Consider the following 19774-nt stretch of genomic DNA (forward strand, 5'->3'; position numbering starts at 1 on the left):
ACAGAACCAGCTAAAGAGTTTGAAATATTTACAAGGCAAAGGCTTAAAGGTGCTCTACTCCAGTACAAATATTAAATTATGAAATGGGAATTTCAATTTGCCATAAATCTGTCTGCCATAGCAGCTTAAATAAAATAGTTTTACCCATCTAAAGCAACATCAATTTGCCAGTCAGTGCTTCATGTATCAAAGAGCGTTCTGTGAAAATATCAATATCATTGGTTAATATAAATGAAATTAATTTTTAAAGCTGGGCTAAAGGTTGACATCTGAAAAATTGCATTACTTTGCAGAAGAGAAATTTCTGTCTTCTAGTGAAATTTCAGGTCATGAGGGCAAGTAATTTTCACAATCTTCAATGGGAACCAGTGAAATATGAACTTCATTGTCACCTAGCCCCAAAGCGATAAGATAAAATGAGCTGATACATCATTTACTGTGGTTTTATCATCTCCCTCAGTAATTGGAAGAGAAAACATAAGAGTGTATGTGTTTGTGTGCTCCCCACTTGTCCCTCCCAGCTGCCCCATCATCCACACCCAGGCTAAAACCATTTTAGCCCAATCAATACAGAGGTCACATAGCATTTTATTTATATATTTTTAATTTTTCATACTGACTAAACTGCCAAATAGAACATTAGAGTAATGAATATGTTTAATTGAATTTGTCACCCATGAAGAGACTACTATACTACATCATAGTACTAGTAAACAGAAAGAAGCAATTTACCGTACAAATGGAAAAAACTCATAATTCATTTAAAAGTTAATTTTATTTTGTATTCATAACTTTTATATTTTGTTATCGTTCCATTATTTTCAAAGTTTGAGGGCATTTTATGTGTTCATGGATATATATTATATTTAATAAAACTATAATTTTATAAAATTATAAAATTTCCATGTTATAGTTTCCATCAGAGTCAACTATGCCATTTTTTAATTAAAAAAGACCCATAAGTTTTACTTTAAGACTATATCTTTGAAAATTTAAAACTAAAAGTTATATGGTTGGTGATGAAGTAAATCTTTAAACCAAGTAAAATTCAATATTACTAGAATAAATTAGGTGCTATGTTTTGAATATCAAGTTTCAGAGGAAATTGTATGCAACAAAATCCGAAAGCTATGTTAATAATAGTGTGGTGTAAGTTTAAAATACTTGGCTAAAATTACTTCCAACTTGTTTGTTAAAGTTATAATTATTATAAATTAAACGTATTTGCACATATATTTAGTGCCGAGTTGATATTAGAATATTTTCAACATGTGTTTTTATTTTAAATGTTTACCATTTTCCATATTAAGATATAAATCTTAATAATTTAATAAATTTAATGAAATAAACAGTTTATAATTATGTTCCATAAAAATGAAATAGGAATATTTTTAAGACTTTCTTACCAGTAGTAGTGTTATTGCTTACTTGATGGCATAATTAGTTTGTATTTTGTATACTAAATTTAAAACACTTTTCTTGGTGTTAGATATGTCCTTAGTTTGGAAATAGTTTTGTTATAAAATTTAAGTACTATTATTGATGTATATTATCTGATTTTATTTTATTTTGTTATTATATTCAGAAGTCAAAAATGGAATTGTCTGAAAAAGTAAAATCTCTTTAAAAATTTAGGTAATATTTGGGACTAGGATTGCAATGCTAGTTTTAAACATTAACAGTATTTTAAAAATATGCAGGTAAAACATCTTACCACTTTTTAATTAATGTTTCCATTCAAAATAATTTTAAAACATTTTTAAATTTGTTGAGAGTAGTTTTTATATGTTTTTAAAACAAAACCTTTTAAGTGAAAAAAGTATTGCTTTATTTTCAGAGACTTTTAAATGTATTTTTTAAAATGTGATCAATTAATAAGAGTATTGTGCAATTAGGCAATAAGGGCAAAATTTTTGTTCTTTCATCTATTTTTGTTCTTTCATGAGGATGAGAAAATAGCAGAAGGTTTTTATTTGGTTAAATTCATAAGCTTTTCAAAATGAATGGTTAAAGCAAAAGTAAAAAATGCTTTACTTTCAAGCCAATAAGTGCAACAGAGTAAAGAAGTTTTCATATATAGTCATAGAATACTGTTTGAAGAGTAGAAGAAAGAAATGTGTGTATTATTGGGGGAAAATAATATATTCTTTTTCAGAAGATAACAATTTTCAGATAAAATTTTAAAGAAGATATGTTAGTTATTTTCAGTGTAAACAAAGGGTATATATGTGTGTATTTAAAATTAAATACTAATTTCTTTCTTTCTTCGCTAATTCCCTTACCTCAACATTTAAATAGTAAACCATCTTGTTGAAACAAATTATTAAAAAGTAAAGGTTGAATTTACTCCTAATAATACTAATATTAAAACAAGGTGCTACACAGTCAAAGAGAGTGCTATGGGCTTAAGCTTTCAAGCTATTCTAGACTTGGGGTCATAACTGCAGAGCAATGGTAATGATACGGTTTCCATAGCAACTGATTCATCGGAGGGCTAGACCTCTGTCTAGGGTGCTGTCAGTGTATGTAGAGTTTCAGTGAACAGAAAGTCCCAAAGAAGGGTCTGCTTCTACCTAATCCAGTTTTAATTGAACTCTAGAGACTTTGAAGTGAAGCTTCAGACCGGGAATATACTATTCCAATAAGAAATAAAGCTCTTGCGTTGCTAGGCCTCATCTGCTTTTCAGTACTGATACTTTTTCTTAATAAATACTTTAAATAAATATTATATTAGTTTCAGCGAGTAATTCTGTTAAGAGATTCTTTGTTTCTATATTAAACCCTAGCTTATCTTGACCATAACTATGATTTTCACTTTTTTTTTTTAAGATCAGGCTAGTTTTGTGTGTGTGTGTGCGTGTGTGTGTGTGTGTGTGTGTGTACACGCTAAATTTTGATACCTTTGGCAATTTTAAATAAATTTCTGTCTTTCCTGTTTCTTTCTCCTAGCTACTTATTTTTATCATATATTCAGTATGATTCCATTTATATCAGATTTGAAAACATACAAAATAGTACTGGATATTATTTATGGATGTATATGTATTAATACTATGAAAATTTACCTGGGAATGATAAACCTTAAAACAAGGATGGTGACTGGTTCTGACAAAAGAGGAAAATGGGATCAGGAAGAGTTATACATGGGAATTTCAACAGTATCATAAATGCTTTATTAGTGTTTTAAATATACATAATGTAACAAAATTAGGATTTTTATAAGGTTGAGTAGTGGGTACATGGGGCTTATATCATTTTCGTAGTTTTGAATATGTTTGACATTTGATAATAAAACATTTTAAAGAAGCATGCCATTTGCTATTTCAAGTAGATATTTTAAATAACTATACTGCTCTAAAGGAATGGGTTATAAATAGAATTTTTCGATTAGAAAATTATTTCAATACATTAAAAATTTTATAACAGTGTTTAGTATACTTTTTCTGTTAATAATTGGACTGTCCTAGAATATAAGTAAATCTTTAGTTGGATGCCCATGATTTTGCAATGATTGTCATCACCATTATTAGCAACAGGACTTATATTGTCTATAGTTATAAAAGGTAGAATTTTTCAGACCAGTATGTGATATTCTTAACATATCACAGAGCTTAAAGGATACTTTGTTGTTTGTTTTCTTTTGATTTTCTTCTTTCATTTATAACTCAGGTGCAAGAAAACAAATGTAGTTGATTATAATTTCTGATTAGTTGAATTCTAGTTTATCAAAAATTCAAACTATTTTTTAAAAAAGGTAGCAATGTGTTATATAGGTAAATCCTGGACTTTTGGATTATAAAACCTGGGAGTAGGCCAGTGGATCTTTGTAGGAAGTATTTAACTTGCCTAGGTCTCTTTTTCCTTTTACTAGTTGGATAGGTTGGAGTATATGTGTTACAGAACATTTATTGGATTCTGTGCCATTTGTTAAGTCAAGGGTTGGCAAACTCCAGTGCCAGTGGAAAGTAGGGAGTAATAGTAAATAAGGGTAGACTGCCAAAATGGAGAGTCTATACCACTTGTTACCGTACAGAATGTAGGTCTTGGTTTGACAGATGCTTCAGTTTTTCCTGAGAAACCAGAAATCTGAATGTTTATGTAAATATTTATTTTCTCATGTGTTTGCACCTGCTTAAAATTTTGTTAAAGTATCATTGGCCCGAATAAAAAGAATATGGGCCAAATATGGAGCTTAGGTTACCATTGATTGATTGATTTAATTGTTCAAAAACATCTACTTTGTGTCAGACGTTGTTCTAGTAGAATTTAGATTCTCGTATTCTAGTGCCAAATAGAGGCCGTGGATAAGGAAGAAGATATTATAATTTAAGGTAATAATAAGTGTTATGAAGGAAATCTGATGAGTTTGGGGTTAGGATGAGGTGGTAATGGAGGAAGTGGGGTTTAGATCTTTTGGCTTCCCTGAAGAGGTAGCATTTGAGAAGAAATCTAAATGTAAGGATGAGCTAGCCTTGTGAGACTTTGGATGCAAACCTTCCAAGCAGAGGAGAAAACAAATATAAAACCCCTGAAGAAGAACGATTTGGGTTTGTTAGAGAGCCCCTCATGTCAGGCTTTTATAAAATATTATGAAGAGCCTCAGAGTTTATTGTGCATGCAATGCAAAGCCATTCATTGGATGATGGTATTAAATATATGAGTGATGTGATTTGATTAGAATTTTTTTTCCTTTGTCTCCTCTGGTCATAGCAGGCTCTAGAAGTAAGACTAGAAGGAGAAAGATCAGGCTAGCAGAGGTCTACAGGGTCCACAGCAGATGGGCCAAGCACAAGCAGGCTCCAGAGGCTTGTACCTACTGGTCATGGTGACGAAAGGGGTACATGTTTACTCTATCACCAATTTTAAAACTGAAAATGTGATTAGTTGTTTGGCCCTATGATATTTTTTTTTCCTTTCAAAATAATGAGGCTTAGATTTTACCCATCTTTCATTTCTAGATCCTATGGTGCCAGAAAGAGTCATTTCTGTAGAAAAATCTAAATACATACTTAGTGATTTAAATAGGGTTGCTTCTCTCCCCGCCCCACCACCCCCAAGGAAACTGCATTTTGAGTGGAGGAATATAGATTTGTTTGCAATTAAGATCTGGAATGTGGAAATGAGTAAAGAAAAGTTGTAGGATAAATTCTTACTATTTATTACTTTTCCTCTCTTTGCTTATCCCATCTTTGTCCCTATAGTGCAATATTATAATCAAATGTCATTTTATTTGTATTTTTTTATAGTAGTTACTTTTGAGAGATATACCTTGAACGTTTAATTTATTTTGCTTTTATGGATTTTCATCAGGTTTTGATAACAAATCTCATTTTCTTTATTAATATTATGTGAAGTACTGGTGTAGAGAAATTCCACATCTGTTTTTCCTTTAACACCTTCATAATTAAGCTTTTGAAATGAACTTTTTAAAAAACAAAACTCGAATAACAAAGTGACACAGTGGTTTAGGACTAAAGACAGGATTACTTTTAGTTGGCAAAGCATTCTAAGCTACTGCGTCTGTCACATGGAATGACAAGAATTGTAACAAGTTACTCTGACAACCACCTACTCCATAGAGAGATTATGCTGAGTTCATTTGCAGGTTTGTGTTTAGCCTGCCTGACAAAATGATACTTAACCTCTTAAGTATCAAAAACAGTCAGTCTTTGTGTTTTCTCAATAAGTGACTGTTGCCTTAACAGTGACCTTAAAAGTGTGATTTTCTAAAGTTATGGACTTAAATATATTTTTTAAAGTATGTAAAAAGTTCTTCTGGGTGCATTGAAATCATGTTCTATGAAAATGAATTGTATATGTTATCTATAAGCATGTAGGACATTCTTTTCAGTGTTCTGCTTTTGAGGTTTTATCTAAAACTTTACATAACATGACTCAAAAAACAGTCACTAAATAATGCAATATGTATTTCCCAAAAAGTAATATTACATCACTGCTTTAAAAAGCCCCCAAATATATTTATATATAAATGTTTTATAATTTTACTTTTTCATTTAAACTTCCTTTCTATAAGTTGTGATCTTTTTTTTAGTCTCCTTCCAAGTTATTTTAATGACTGTTTATTCAATACTGAAAAATTATTTTTCTTAATAGGATCTTTTTTGTTTTACTTGGTGAGGGGCAAAAAATTCTTTTGTTTACTTACTTGGGATAATTTTTTTTTCCTCACTAGATCCTGGCATATACAGAAGGGCTTCATGGAAAATGGCTGTTCACAGAGATACGATCAATCTTTTCTCGTCGTTATCTTTTGCAAAATACAGCCCTGGAGATCTTTATGGCAAACAGAGGTAATATGTTGCAGAATTATACTGTTACAAAGCTAACGTCCATCTCTTTAAATTTCATTTTTGAACATACCATATTGTTTCCATTTAAATAGTATTTTGTAGTGTACTCTCTGTCCTACTGACCTCTTTTTTGACCTACATGAATCTTCATGGTTGCCCCTACCCCTAAACCTTGGTCATTCTTAGAATTATTTATAGTAGTTTTATTTTTCTGGCCATATCACAGATTAGTTTAAGGCTTTATACATAATGGGGAACAACTAGCTATTTAATCAGTTGTGGAATTTTTATGTCCTTAATATTGCTCTGATACTTAAACTCCTTCTGAAAGGTGGCTGCATTTGGAGAGAGGAGAAGGGTAATCAAATGATTCATACATTTATTAAATCTATTGTCTAATCTATTGCCATTTATAAAGGGGCTATCAGAAAATGGTACTGAACTGTCAGGACTTTCTATTACATCATTCTTGAAAGACCTAAAATTCAATTTGTGGGTTTAGAATGAAACTTGGTGAAATTTATTAAGACAAGAAGGAAAGACAAAGTGAACTTGTAGGAAAAGGCAAACAAGGGTGACTTATCGTACATACTCCTTATATATACAAGTAGATTGATGTTTATTTTCTCTTTCCATAATCTATAAATTTTCATTTTAAAAATCTACACATAATAACACATAGTCCGTGCACACTTTTTTTTGTTTTATGAAATCATGTCTTTAGGGAATATAGATTTCTTTAGGTAAAGATGGTTTTTCCTTTCCCATTTGGTCTCCTCCCCCACACATACCTCTTTTACTAGTGTAAACATTATTCTTCCAGGCAAATAATCAAGTGAATGTTTCACATTTTAGTTCAGTCTGCATTCTTGTTGTCCCAGAGGAGTTTCAGCCTTATAATATTTATTGCTTGTTCATTCTCATTCATTTTTCTTCTTTGAAATTTTTTATGCATCCTTGCTTTTATATGTGTTTTTTTATTACCTTTTCCACATGATCATGGTCATCTGCCATAGTCTATGATAGATTTTCTTTTTTTCTCTCCTGTATTCATTGCGATAATGGTTATATCAATAAGAATTATTTAAAAGGCATGTTGGGTACTTAGTGAATGATCATTACCTGAAACATGTTGGTAATGCCAATGTTTAAAAGCTACACTAAATTAATGAACATTTTTTTGGCCAGTTGTATTTTTCCAGGCTGGGTAAGCACTTGTAGCTTGTATATGGTTCTCATATGGAAATTAATGTAATTAAAACTTCCTGACTGACCAGATTACTTTCTAAATTCTCTCTCATGGTTTTGTCACTTTGTTATTTTCATATTGTAAGGATAAAAATTTAGAGATGACTTTAATAAATTAACATGTATATGCTGAATATTCTTATTTACATTGGTGTGCATTTCTTAGTATTCTCAAAATGTGTACTTACTAAAATAGAAATAATTAGAAAGCATTTAAATTTGAATGTCAACCATAGAGGAAAAAATTTTTCTTCAGGTCACATATTGTTCTGGATTATACGAACATATAAACTATAAACAAATAACATAAAGAGAATATTTTTAAATGTTCATCATTGAAAATAAATATAACTGACAATTTAATAGCTATATCTGTAGTCCTTTTGCTGTTAGATTTACTATATAAACTTAAATTTTTAGGTTTTTTGTAGAAATTCATAATATATATTTAACTTGCCAAAATTCTGTAAATTCAGCTTGTCACTAGATAACCTGATCTTCTTGTTGCATTAATGCAACAACAGTTGCTATAATGCTGACAGTATTAGAGAAGGAAATATCTATGGTATAGGAGTTTGTAAGTGAAATGCATATTACCTCTGACATATTAATACTAAAACTTGACATGCACTATAATAAAAGTAATACTGAACTGTATTTAATAAATACTGAACTAAGAGTAAATGTTTTATCAGACCAAGAAGTTTTCCAGAAGGGAAATCATATTGCATTCTAATTTTTAAAAATTATTTTTCATAGTTGCTATAATGTTCAACTTCCCAGACCCTGCAACAGTGAAGAAAGTGGTTAACTACCTACCTCGTGTTGGTATTGGAACATGTTTTGGATTGCCTCAAACCAGGTACTGTTTTAGATGAGAAAAATGTAAAAAATAATTTGTGTTAATATCAGTTCTTGTTTTGAAATGTATGACCTTCTGTTTCCTGTTTCGTAGTAAATGATTATTAGTATATTGTTTTATTTCGAGTCAACTGAACTTCTGTTTGAAGAAAGAGCAAATGTAAAAACGTTTCATAGTAAATGATTATTAGTATATTGTTTTATTTTTTGAGTCAACTGAACTTCTGTTTGAAGAAAGAGCAAATGTAAACCAAAGTAAGCTGAAAAAAAAAAATAATAAGCATAAAGGCAGAACATCAATGAAAAAGTAAAAACAAGGAAAAATCAAAGTAATGAAAAGTTGTTTCTAAAGATTAATAAATATCTGTACGAGACTTATAAAGAAGAAGATGATGAAAGAAATTGCCAGTATCAAGAATAAAAGAGAGGGCATCACTACAGATCCTTCAGATATTAAAAGGAAAATAATATAATGTGAACAAACTTATGCTACTTAACCAGACAGCATAGATAAAATAGATTCCTTAAAAGACACAAATTATCAAATCTCAATAATGAAGAAATGATTAACCTTTATAGATATCAGAGGAAACTGAATTTGTAGTTAGAGGTATAACAGAAAATTCCTAGTTCAAATCATTTCATTGGCAAATTTTGTCAGATGTTTGTTTAATGAAGAAATAATACCATTTCTAGGCAAACACTTGCAGAAAATAGAAAAGAAGGGTAAATTTCTAAAGTCATTCTTTGAGGCCAGCATTACCTGAATTCCAAATTCTCATAAAGGCATTACCAGGAAAAGCAAATACTGACCATCTTAATTGGGAGGGAAGAAATAAAACTCTTTATCTATTGATATACACGCCTCTATGTGATAATTCCTAGGGAATCTACCAAAAAAAAAGTATTGGAACTAATAAATGAATTTAGGCATATATTACAGCATCCAGAGTCAATATACAAAATTTTTTTTGTGTACTAGCAATGAATAATTGGAAATTGAAATTAAATGCACAATCTAAATATTTAAAAATTAAATATCATTTGGATAAATTTGAAAATATGTTTGCCAGACTTGTTCATTGAAAACTATAAAACAGTGATCAGGGAAATTAAAGAAATCTAAAAATGGAAAGCTATACTATATCATGTTCATGAATTAGAAGACTCAATATTATTAAGATGTCCGTTTTCTCCAAAACTCATTTATAGGTTCAAAACAATCCTATTTAAAATCATAGCAGGCTTTCTTGGAGATATTGGGAAGCCAATTCTAAAATTTAAGTGGAAATACAAATATCTATAATAGCTAAAACAAGTTTGAAACAGAAAAACAAGGTTTTTCTTGAGGAAAGGTTTAGGGGACTTTTACTATCTGATTTCAAGACAATATAAAATTATATTAACTGGTATAGTTCGCTATTTGTGTGAATAGATTTATAGATTAATAGCCTATAATGGCATCCAGACCTAAACATAAATGGTAAATTTGATTTTCAACAAAGATAGCAAGATATATTCATGGGGAAAGATAGTGTTTTCAACAAATGGTGGCCAACAATTTAATATTCGAATGCCAAAAAAAAAAACAAACCAAACAAACCAAAAAACAGAAAAAACCTCACCCCTTCCCTCATACACAGCTCAAAATGTAACAGAAAATAAAAGGAAGGTAACAATATAAACTAATCATAAGTGCTAACTTAAAACTTCCTGAAGAAAACATAGGAGAAAAATCTTTGTGACCTTGATTTAGGCAAAGATTTCTTAGATAAGACTCAAACAAAATTCATTAACTGGCCTTCAAAATTAAAAAACAAAATTGCTTTTGAAAGACACTCTTAGGAAAATGTAAGGATATGGTACAAACTAGGTTCACATGTTTGCACAACTTAAATATATGTCAGTGTCAGCAGTAAGCTGACACTGTCGGCTATGCCAAGTGTCTGCAGTAAGCTCACCTTGCCGGCTGATCGAGAAGGGAAGGTTCGATGGTGAGATGCCCAGTTAGAAGAATGCACAAGAGGCAGACATGAGAATGAAATGGCAGGCATGAACTTTATTGTGTGGAGTGCACTTCTGTTGGGAAGCGCAGTTCTGTTGGAGGGGGAAGCGCAGTATTGCATGCACTTTTCTGCTCTCCAGGGGACCGCATAGCTCCTCACATAGCAGAGTACAGTAGTGGCCGTCAGCCACACGTGTGATACAGTAAGCTGCAGTATGTTTACATATTTCAGGCACAGGCGCCTGACTACACTAATGTAGCATTCTAAATCTAGGGTCCTATTTCTAGCCAGAAGCCTGGATCACAGCCAGACCTCGGACCAGCCAGACCATGGGCCAGCCAGGCCTGGCGCCCACAACATACAATAAAGGACTTATATCCAAGATATATAAGAAACTCTTGAATTTAATAATGAGAGAACCTGGTTAAAAAAATAAGTAGAATATTTGAACAGATACTTCAACAAACAGTAGATAACAGATATCAAACATGAAAAGATGCCAAATATCATTCATCATCTGAGAAATGCCAATTCAAACCACATTGTGATCCCATGCCACACCTATTAGAGTGACTTTTTAAAAATTGACAGTACCAAGAGCTAATAAGGATGCAAAGTAACTGGAAGTTCACATGTTGCTGATGAGAAAGTAAAGTGGCATGGCTTCTTTGGTAACAATTTTGCAATTTCACATAAAGTTAACCCTACACTCACCATACACCCCTTCAAGTCTCATTTGAAGGCATTTACTTTAGAAAAATGAAAATAGATATTCATACAATGACCTATTCACAAATATAACAGCTGTATTCATAGTCACAAAAATATTGGTCATCAGCTAGTGAATGGATCGATGGTGGTACATCCACAGAATAGAATGTATTACTCAGCGATAAAAGGAATGAACTGCTCATGTGTGAGAGGACATGGATTAATCTGTAAAGTATTATGCTGGGTAAAAGAAGCCAATATAGAAGACGACATACTGTATGATTCCATTTATAAAACATTTTGGCAAAACAAAGCTATTTGGATAGAAATCATATCATTGGTCGCAAAGGGGTGGGGGAAGGAGGGTAGATTAGTTACAGTGGAGGGTATGAGGAGAACTCGATGTCATGGAAATATTTCATATCTTGATTGTTGTGGTACTAGACAACTGTATTTGGCAAAACTCATTGCATTGTACACCTAAAAAGGATGAATTATACTTTATTGTAAATTATAGTTTAATGAACCCGATTTTCAAAAACAAAATAATAAAGAATGTGAAATGTTAATGTGGATATACAGCATCAAGCGCTCTAGAACCATGCTAAGTAGCAATGCAAATTAGTATAGTCACTATGGAAAACAGTTTCCTAATTTTCTTATAAAATTGAAAATACACTTAATGTTCTATCAGTTTCACTCCTAGGTGTTCACCAAGAGTTAGGAAAATATACACATTCACTTATAAGCAAATGTAATTGCAGTGTTATTCATAATAGCCCCTCACTGGAAACATCGCTAATGACCATCAATTGTGAATGGATCAACAGTTCGTAGTTCATCTACACAATGAAATACTCAGAAATAAAAGGAATTGAATATCAATACATGCAGTAGCATGAATGAATCTCAAAAGCATTATGCTAAGTAAAAGAATTAGGCACCATGGACTATACTCATCATAGCTATGGGCTGTGATTCTATTTATATGAAATTATTGAAAAACAAAACTGTAGAGTAAAAGCAGATCATTGATTTCCAGAGGCCAGGAACTGGGACAAAGGAATTAGCTGCAAATGGATATGAGGGGGTGTTTTGGAGTGTACCTTGGTTGCATAAATACATATATTCAAACCTTATTAAACTGTACATTTAAGGCTAGTAAATGTTATTGTATTAAATTTTATGTCAGTGAAGGTCATTACAATAATAAGCTCTATATTTAAAATGAGTTACAAAAGTGTTTATCACATACACATTTTCATATGTACTATTACTTAACATGTATAAAAATCAGGTTAACATTGTTATCATTTTTTAAATACTTTATTGTCATATTTGTTGTAGTTTCTTCTTTGTTGATATTAATATAAACCCGTGTGTTAAGGACTTTGTAACTAATATATTTAATGAAGACTTTTATCTCTAACCTCTGGTATTGATTTGAGTTGTTTTGATTAATGTTTATTTCAATTTTTTTAGGTAATATCTTATTATAAACGCAGTTGAAATAGAATGAACAAACAACAGTCAGAATGTTAGTAGGAATAACAGTCATCCTGAGCTAGAGGGCTTTCCAGGGTTAAGCACTCACATGCCCCATGTAGTAGTACTTGGTTCCTTACCAAGTCTCCCTCTTCATGGGCTGGTTGTCTACTTGACATGAGAGCTCAGTTTACCTAGAGTAAGTAATCCAAGAGAGAATGAGACGGAAGCCTCAATGTCTTTTTATGACCTACTCTTGAGAGTCACCTGCCATCATTTCTGCTACTTACATTTGTTACAAATGAATCGTTAAATCTAGCCCAAGATCCAGGGGAAGGGAATCAAGACCCACCTCTTTAGAAATTATATAACTCTAGAAACTGACTTTTAAAAAGTCATTGACTAGTACACTTAATGGGTAAATTTTGTGGCATTTAAATTATACTTTTGCAAATAAAGATTTTTTAAAAATAGTTATCTTGTTCTTAGTGGTGGGAAGAACTGGATAGCATACTTATCTGAGACTGTAGGCTCTGAATGTAATAGTTATTGCTACTACCTGTTTCTCACTACTGCTTACAACTGGTCAGTTGTATCCTTTGTTATTTACAATGTGTTACGAAAACACAGAAAAATTGGTCTTCTATTAAACTGTATTAAAAAAAAAAGTTTCTCTTACCTTTAACGTACCCCCTGAATAGACAACTAAAGAGTTTACTGTCCTCTTTGACCTGTTAAAAAGTGTATGCAAACATAGTATTTAAATATATAATGGACAAATCTGTTTTAAGTGATGACTATTAAAATTGATAAAGATGTGAATACAGTTACTGTAATTTCTTTTATATCAGTAAAGCAGTGAATTATTAATTATACTATTATTATGGAACCTAGTTACTATATGGAACCTATTTACTATAATGGCATTGTTACTATATGGAACCTAGTTACTATAATGGCATCATAATGACAGCTTACCTTAATGAATAGAACATGTATAATAGACCTGTGGGTAGTCAAAATCTATCATTTAACCATTAATTGTAGATCGAAACATCACTAGTATTTATTAGTATAACATAGAAGTTTTCAGAATATACAGATATCATTTTGATTAAGCACAGATATTCATGATTTGTTATTATGATATAATTAGTCTTAAGTTTAAATTGATTCTACATTAATTTTTTTTGCAGACGTATCTCGTTAGCTAGTCCCCGTCAGCTTTTTAAAGCTTCTAACATGACCCAGCGATGGCAACATAGAGAGATTTCAAATTTTGAGTACTTGATGTTTCTCAACACGATAGCAGGTAATCTAAGCTCGCATGTTGTCTTATTTCTAATAAACTTTGAGATATGATTAGATTATTTTGAGTGCCAGCACAAATAGCTTATTTTTATTTTCGTGATTACTACATGACTACTTTATCAAGAGTAATTTTGACTAGAGTTGACAGCTTTGCATATGGACAGTTGGCTACTTGAGAGAAACTGAAAATGAGTATACACAATCTTTTCCAAAAAACATAAAATGAAAATTTAGAACGATTTAATATAGCAAAAATAGACTCTATGGAATAGTAGGAATGAATAACCATATAAAATAGTGAGTCTATTAAAAACTTAATTAGAAATATATGATAAAACAATGAAATACAACAAAAGAACAACTATAAAATATTAAGGAAAGGAATATTATTTATTTATTTGTTTGTTTGTTTGTTTATTTTTTTAGGCAAGGCAACCTTTGGTTGACCTCACAGATTGCAAGGACCTTGTCAGCTTACAATCTCTTGTTTTGTATTTTTTAAATTTTATACGCCTAGAGCACCTGGTCTTCCTAGGTGGTCTCCCATCCAAGTACTAACCAGGCCTGACCCTGCTTAGCTTCCGAGATCAGACAGGATTGAGCTTGTTCAAGGTAGCATGGCTGTAGACAATAAAGGAGTATTTATATTATGACCAACATATGAAAATCTAAAAACTAAATGGCCCTGTAGAAGTTATGAAATCATATAATATTACTGAAGATCACCCATTGAAACTGTTTAGTTTGAAAGAGTAAAAAACAGAAATCTCTCATTTCTTTTCATTTGTGATAATTAGAATGAAGAAAACAGAGAACGTAATTGTGAAACATTTGAGATCCAGGTCAACAAACTGACAAAGTTTATATTTGAAGCACAAAGGAGATAGAGAATGAGGCATGTTGCTTACTCTCAGAGAAGTTATTTTAAGTACAAATGTGAGCATTTATGTGATTCTAAAGCAAAGAGGTATAGATTCCAGTGTGTGTGTGTGTGTGTGTGTGTGTGTGTGTGTGAGGTGTGTGTGTGTGTGTGAGGATATGTAAAGTACTATGGGGATTAAAAGGGCAGAGAGAGAAAGAAATCATATTCATCCAGTTGATGGGAGTAAGGGAAATATCAGGAAAGATTTCATGTTTGTGTAAGTATGGATATTACTTTATCAGAGAAGGTAGTTGGGAGATTAGAAGTCATTTTATGTAAAACTGAAGACAAAGTGAACTTACAAAAATGGGAAAATATGAAGTATAGTATTGAACCTATATATACTGTTTTTTCCTATACTTACATATACGTAAATGCTTCTCTTTGGCATATTTTAATTGTCAGCAACACTACTATTGTATATGGGGGAATCGTTAAGTAAATTAAAGGGTACTTAATATACAAGCACTGTGATGCCTCAAGCATCTGTATGATAACTGAGATGGTTGCTAAGTTACTAATGGTTGGGGTTGGAGAGTATATATAGCATGGAAACACTGGATAAAGGGATAATTCACATCTGGATGGGACAGAGCAGGACGGTAAGAGATTTCATCATATTGCTCAGAATGGTATACAGTTTAAAACTTATGAATTGTTTATTTCTAGAATTTTCCATTTAATATTTCATAGTGCAGTTGAGTGAGAGTAACTAAAAATGTAGAAAGCAAAACCATGGATAAGGAAAGACTACTGTACATATGCATATATATATGTTTATGTGCATATATATATGCATATGTGCACATAAGTATATCTTCATAAAGGTATAATGAGAAAGAAAACTAGAAAAGTTGTGTGGAAGGTGGAAGATTTTCTGTCAGTTCATAGAGTTAGCAGTCAATTCATTAGAAGACTTCTGAAAGTTTTTGAACAAATGAATGATATTAGGACCGTGTGAAAAATTAACTTGGAGGCAGAATGGATAAATTGGAGTGGACAGAGACTAGGCAGAGAGCAAAGTTTGGAACCAATTACATATAAAAATTAATGAGGGTCTGCATTACAAGGTTAAAACCATCTGACAGCTAAGTGTCATTTAACGCCATTAGTTTAGAAGAAGGGTAGAAGCGTGCGGCCACACTTGGGAGTGGGGGAAAGCAGCACTGATGATGCTGTGCATTGTATTCAGAGGATCATAGAATTTGAAAACTGCAACTCCCTTACTTTACAGATGACTGACTAATGAATGCCCATGAGGGTTAAGTCACTTAAACTTGGTTGACTAGTTGGTTGGTTGGTTAATTAATGGCAGAGAGGGGAATCTGGTTTTAAAAAGCTGTATGAGAATTGCAAATTGCTTTTCAAAGTCTTAATAAAGCATATTTTATTCTGTACAAGCTTTCAAGTAATAAAAATTAGTCAAATGTAGTTTATAAGAGCATAAACTTGGAGTTAGAGTATCTGGATTTGAATATGATTTGGCCATTACTAGTTAACATTATTTTAGGCAGGTTAACTTAACCTTTTGTGCCTTGGTTTTTTTCATCCGTTAAATTGATATAATCCTAATTTCTTAGGGTTATTGTAAGGATTAAATGAAATATTCTAGTACTCAAAAACTGTCAGTTATTTTTAGTAAATTATATTCCTGAATCTGCCTATCATTTCATGTTATTATTCCAGATTGACTGACATTTGTTTCCCTCCTAGGACGAAGTTACAATGACTTAAATCAGTACCCAGTATTTCCCTGGGTCATCACTAATTATGAATCAGAAGAATTGGATCTTACTTTGCCAAGTAACTTCAGAGATTTGTCCAAGGTAATTTCTCAGTAATCATCTGAAATATAATTGTCTTGCATTTAAAAATATATTGGTTATTTTTAATTTTCACATTAGTTTTTAAAAATCTTTTAGATATCAGTATAACTTTTATATTTTTTGAGGTTCTTTTTAGCATTTTATTTTATTAGTCCAGTGTACAGTACATTGATTAGACATTTATGTAGTTTATGAAACGATCCCCCTGATTATCTTCCCCCTGGTTCTACACATAGCAATTACATTACTGCTGACTGCATTCTCTATTTATTTTTTAAATGTTTTTTCAGATTTAATGTGCACAAAAAACTTGATAGCAATTAAAAGTATTATGTATTTTTTTCCATATACATTGAAAAAGACATTATTCCTAAATATCAACCTCTTATAAGGGTGTTAATATTTGATAAAAATGTATAAAGAAAATCATGACAACTTCTCACCAGTACTCTCATAAAGGGACAAGTAACCCTGTACTACTTCAGGTCTCCTAATTGACCTCCCTGCGGCCTCTTGCCCTTCTCTCATCCTTTTCTCACTACAACAAAGTGGATCCTTCTTAAATCTAATTTTGAATCACATAAATCCAGTGTTTAAAGTTTTCTTAACTTATCATTGAATGCAGAATACATCTTTCCCAATTCAGAGCTTTGTTTTCGCTGCCTTTAATGTTTGTCTCTCTACTTTGTGAGCGGCTGACTTTCTCTGCCTTTAGGTCACCTCTACATAGAGCCCATTACTGATTACCTTCCTTCCCTGATATTCTGCTCTTCCTTTCTTGTAGAACACCTAAAATATCCTGCATTTTACATGTGCTTCTACCTACTTGTTTTGCTTCTTCTTTCTCCCCCACTAAGCTCCATAATGATAGAGTTCTTGTTCACCATTATTTCTCTCATGCCTAGCACAAGGTCTGCCAGTCAATAAGTGTTAAATGAATTAAATAATAAAATATTTATGGCTTTTCCCCAATTTATGAAATAGTAATATTAACTCTATTAGGTTTTTAAGTATAAAACATGTAAGTAAAATAAAAATTACTCTTAATTTACCATGTATCAATAAGGAATAATCACGTTATAACACACACACAGGTTTTTTAACTTTCTATAAGTGTTTTCTTATATCTTTAGGTATTCTTCAAGAACTTCCTTTCCTCTAGTGATTACTAGAGGGGAGAGGGGAAAATAAATAAAATGTTTAAAAAATAAATAAAACTTGGTAAAAAAAAAAAAACTTTCTGTCTTGGAGTATCAATAAATAGAATATTCTAAACCATCATTTTGTCATATAAAATAAAGTTTATATGCTTTTCTTTTTAGGTCTTTTATGTAGAATTTAAAGTGTACACAAAAATAGACAAATAGCATAATAAATTCCCATCTACCAACCACTCTGCTTCAACAATTATCAGCTCATGATTACTTGTATTTTATCGTTACTCTTATTTCCTTTCCTCCTTCCCATATTACTTTGAAGCAAATCTTAAACATCAGATTACATTAATGAATATTTCAATATGGACTTCTGTAAACTAAGGTCTCCTTTTAAAACAGCTATAATACCATTAGCAAACCTAAAATGTTAACAATAATTTCTTAAAAATTTCTTAATATCATCAACTATCCAGTAGGTATCACATTTCCAATTAAATTACAACTTTCAAAATTCTTTTTAATTTGTTTATTCAAGTCAGGATTCTACTAAAGACCATATATTGCAGTCAGTTGATTCATCTCTTAAAGTCTCTATTCTGTAGATTTCTCTTTCACTTTTTTTCCTGATTTATTAGTTGAAGAAACGTATTGTGTAGATTTTGCTTATTGCATCCCTGTGGGATAGTCTAAAAAGTTCCTTTGTTGTCTATATTTCTTATAAATTGATAGTTGTTTCCGGAGGTTGATGGAATTCAGATTAGGTATTTTGGGAAAGACTGCTTTGTGGGAAGTTTTTGTGTTCCTCTGTCAAGGGCATGCGATATGTACTTTACTTTTTTTGTGTGATGTTAGCAGACATTGATATTTAATGCTTAGATTAATTAGCTTGGTAAAGATTGCAAAATGATATTTAAATTGTCACTTCTATTCCATTTATTATTGGGAATCATTCTATAACGAGATACTTCCCTTTGTCTATTAGGTTCCTTTGTCTATTAAGCTGGCTCAGCAGAATTTCCCAGATGACTGTGAGGAATAAATAAATAAAATATTTTGTTTTTTATTTTTGCTTTTTTTTTCTTTTTAAAAAATGGGAAATTCTTACATTTAGATATTAGCTCTAAGACTCTGTAGTATTTTACTGGAATCTATAGAACTCTCTCTAGTTTAATAAATGAGGACTATATTAGCTTGACTTGTATTGTGAGCCACGCAATAGGTCAATAATAAAATCTGGACAACTATACTCAGGCTATTATATCCTACTCTCTCTATTATTTGAATTTTATGTATATAAAAGTAAAAATCTCATTTTTTCATTAATTTGTTAAAATGTAAATTTTGCTTCACAAAATAAATTAGATTTAAATAAATAACCTTTCCAGAATCCTAGAATTGCCTTTTTTTGCCCTCAACTGAGTTCTTCAGTTTGGACTTCTGTTTAAACACATAGCTTATTAAGACATTTTTGTGCTTTAGAGGATTTTTTTGTAGATTCTTCAAGATGTAATGGATAGTAAGATGGACTGTGGACAGGGTGCATGTTTCTTTCTTGATGGAACAGTTACTAATGGTGATAAGTGGGAGGGTAATTAGATGTTTCTAGTGAGGCTGTATTTCTGTCTTCTGCCATCATTGTCCCTGAACAACAACTCCTGTAACCCTGTTAGCTCCCCGTAGCACTGTCCTTGCCGACTGCCTCCACTAAAAATCTCACCTCACCAGAAGAAAACCTCCAAAACAGTTTTTTTAACGTAGGTTGCATGATGTTTTCATTATGCGAATTCATAGAAATAATATTAGCAAAATGCTATTATAAATTATTTGCCAGCTAAACGGAATCCTTTATTAAAATCGAATTGTATTTGTATGTGATAGCTGTTTCTAAGGAACTCGCCAAATTCTTTCGTTGGGTGGGTAAAATACTGTTTTAACT

The 19774-nt window shown here is 31.5% G+C and overlaps 1 protein-coding gene and 1 pseudogene across 5 annotated transcripts in view; one reads left to right on the forward strand and one right to left on the reverse strand.

The window, feature by feature from the left end:
* Positions 1 to 19774, forward strand: part of LRBA (LPS responsive beige-like anchor protein) — a 549008-nt gene that overhangs the window by 372286 nt on the left and 156948 nt on the right. For all 5 annotated transcript variants that reach the window (XM_039875986.1, XM_039875985.1, XM_039875984.1 and 2 more), the window contains 4 exons: positions 6194 to 6311; positions 8319 to 8421; positions 13819 to 13934; positions 16569 to 16681. In XM_039875986.1, coding sequence (XP_039731920.1) covers positions 6194 to 6311; positions 8319 to 8421; positions 13819 to 13934; positions 16569 to 16681 — 450 coding nt within the window. The remainder of the gene's footprint in view (positions 1 to 6193; positions 6312 to 8318; positions 8422 to 13818; positions 13935 to 16568; positions 16682 to 19774) is intronic.
* On the reverse strand, positions 14444 to 14562 carry LOC120613562 (uncharacterized; annotated as a pseudogene).

This window comes from Pteropus medius, unplaced genomic scaffold (assembly GCF_902729225.1).
Source record: "Pteropus medius unplaced genomic scaffold, Ma_sr-lr_union100, whole genome shotgun sequence".
Lineage (NCBI taxonomy): Eukaryota > Metazoa > Chordata > Mammalia > Chiroptera > Pteropodidae > Pteropus > Pteropus medius.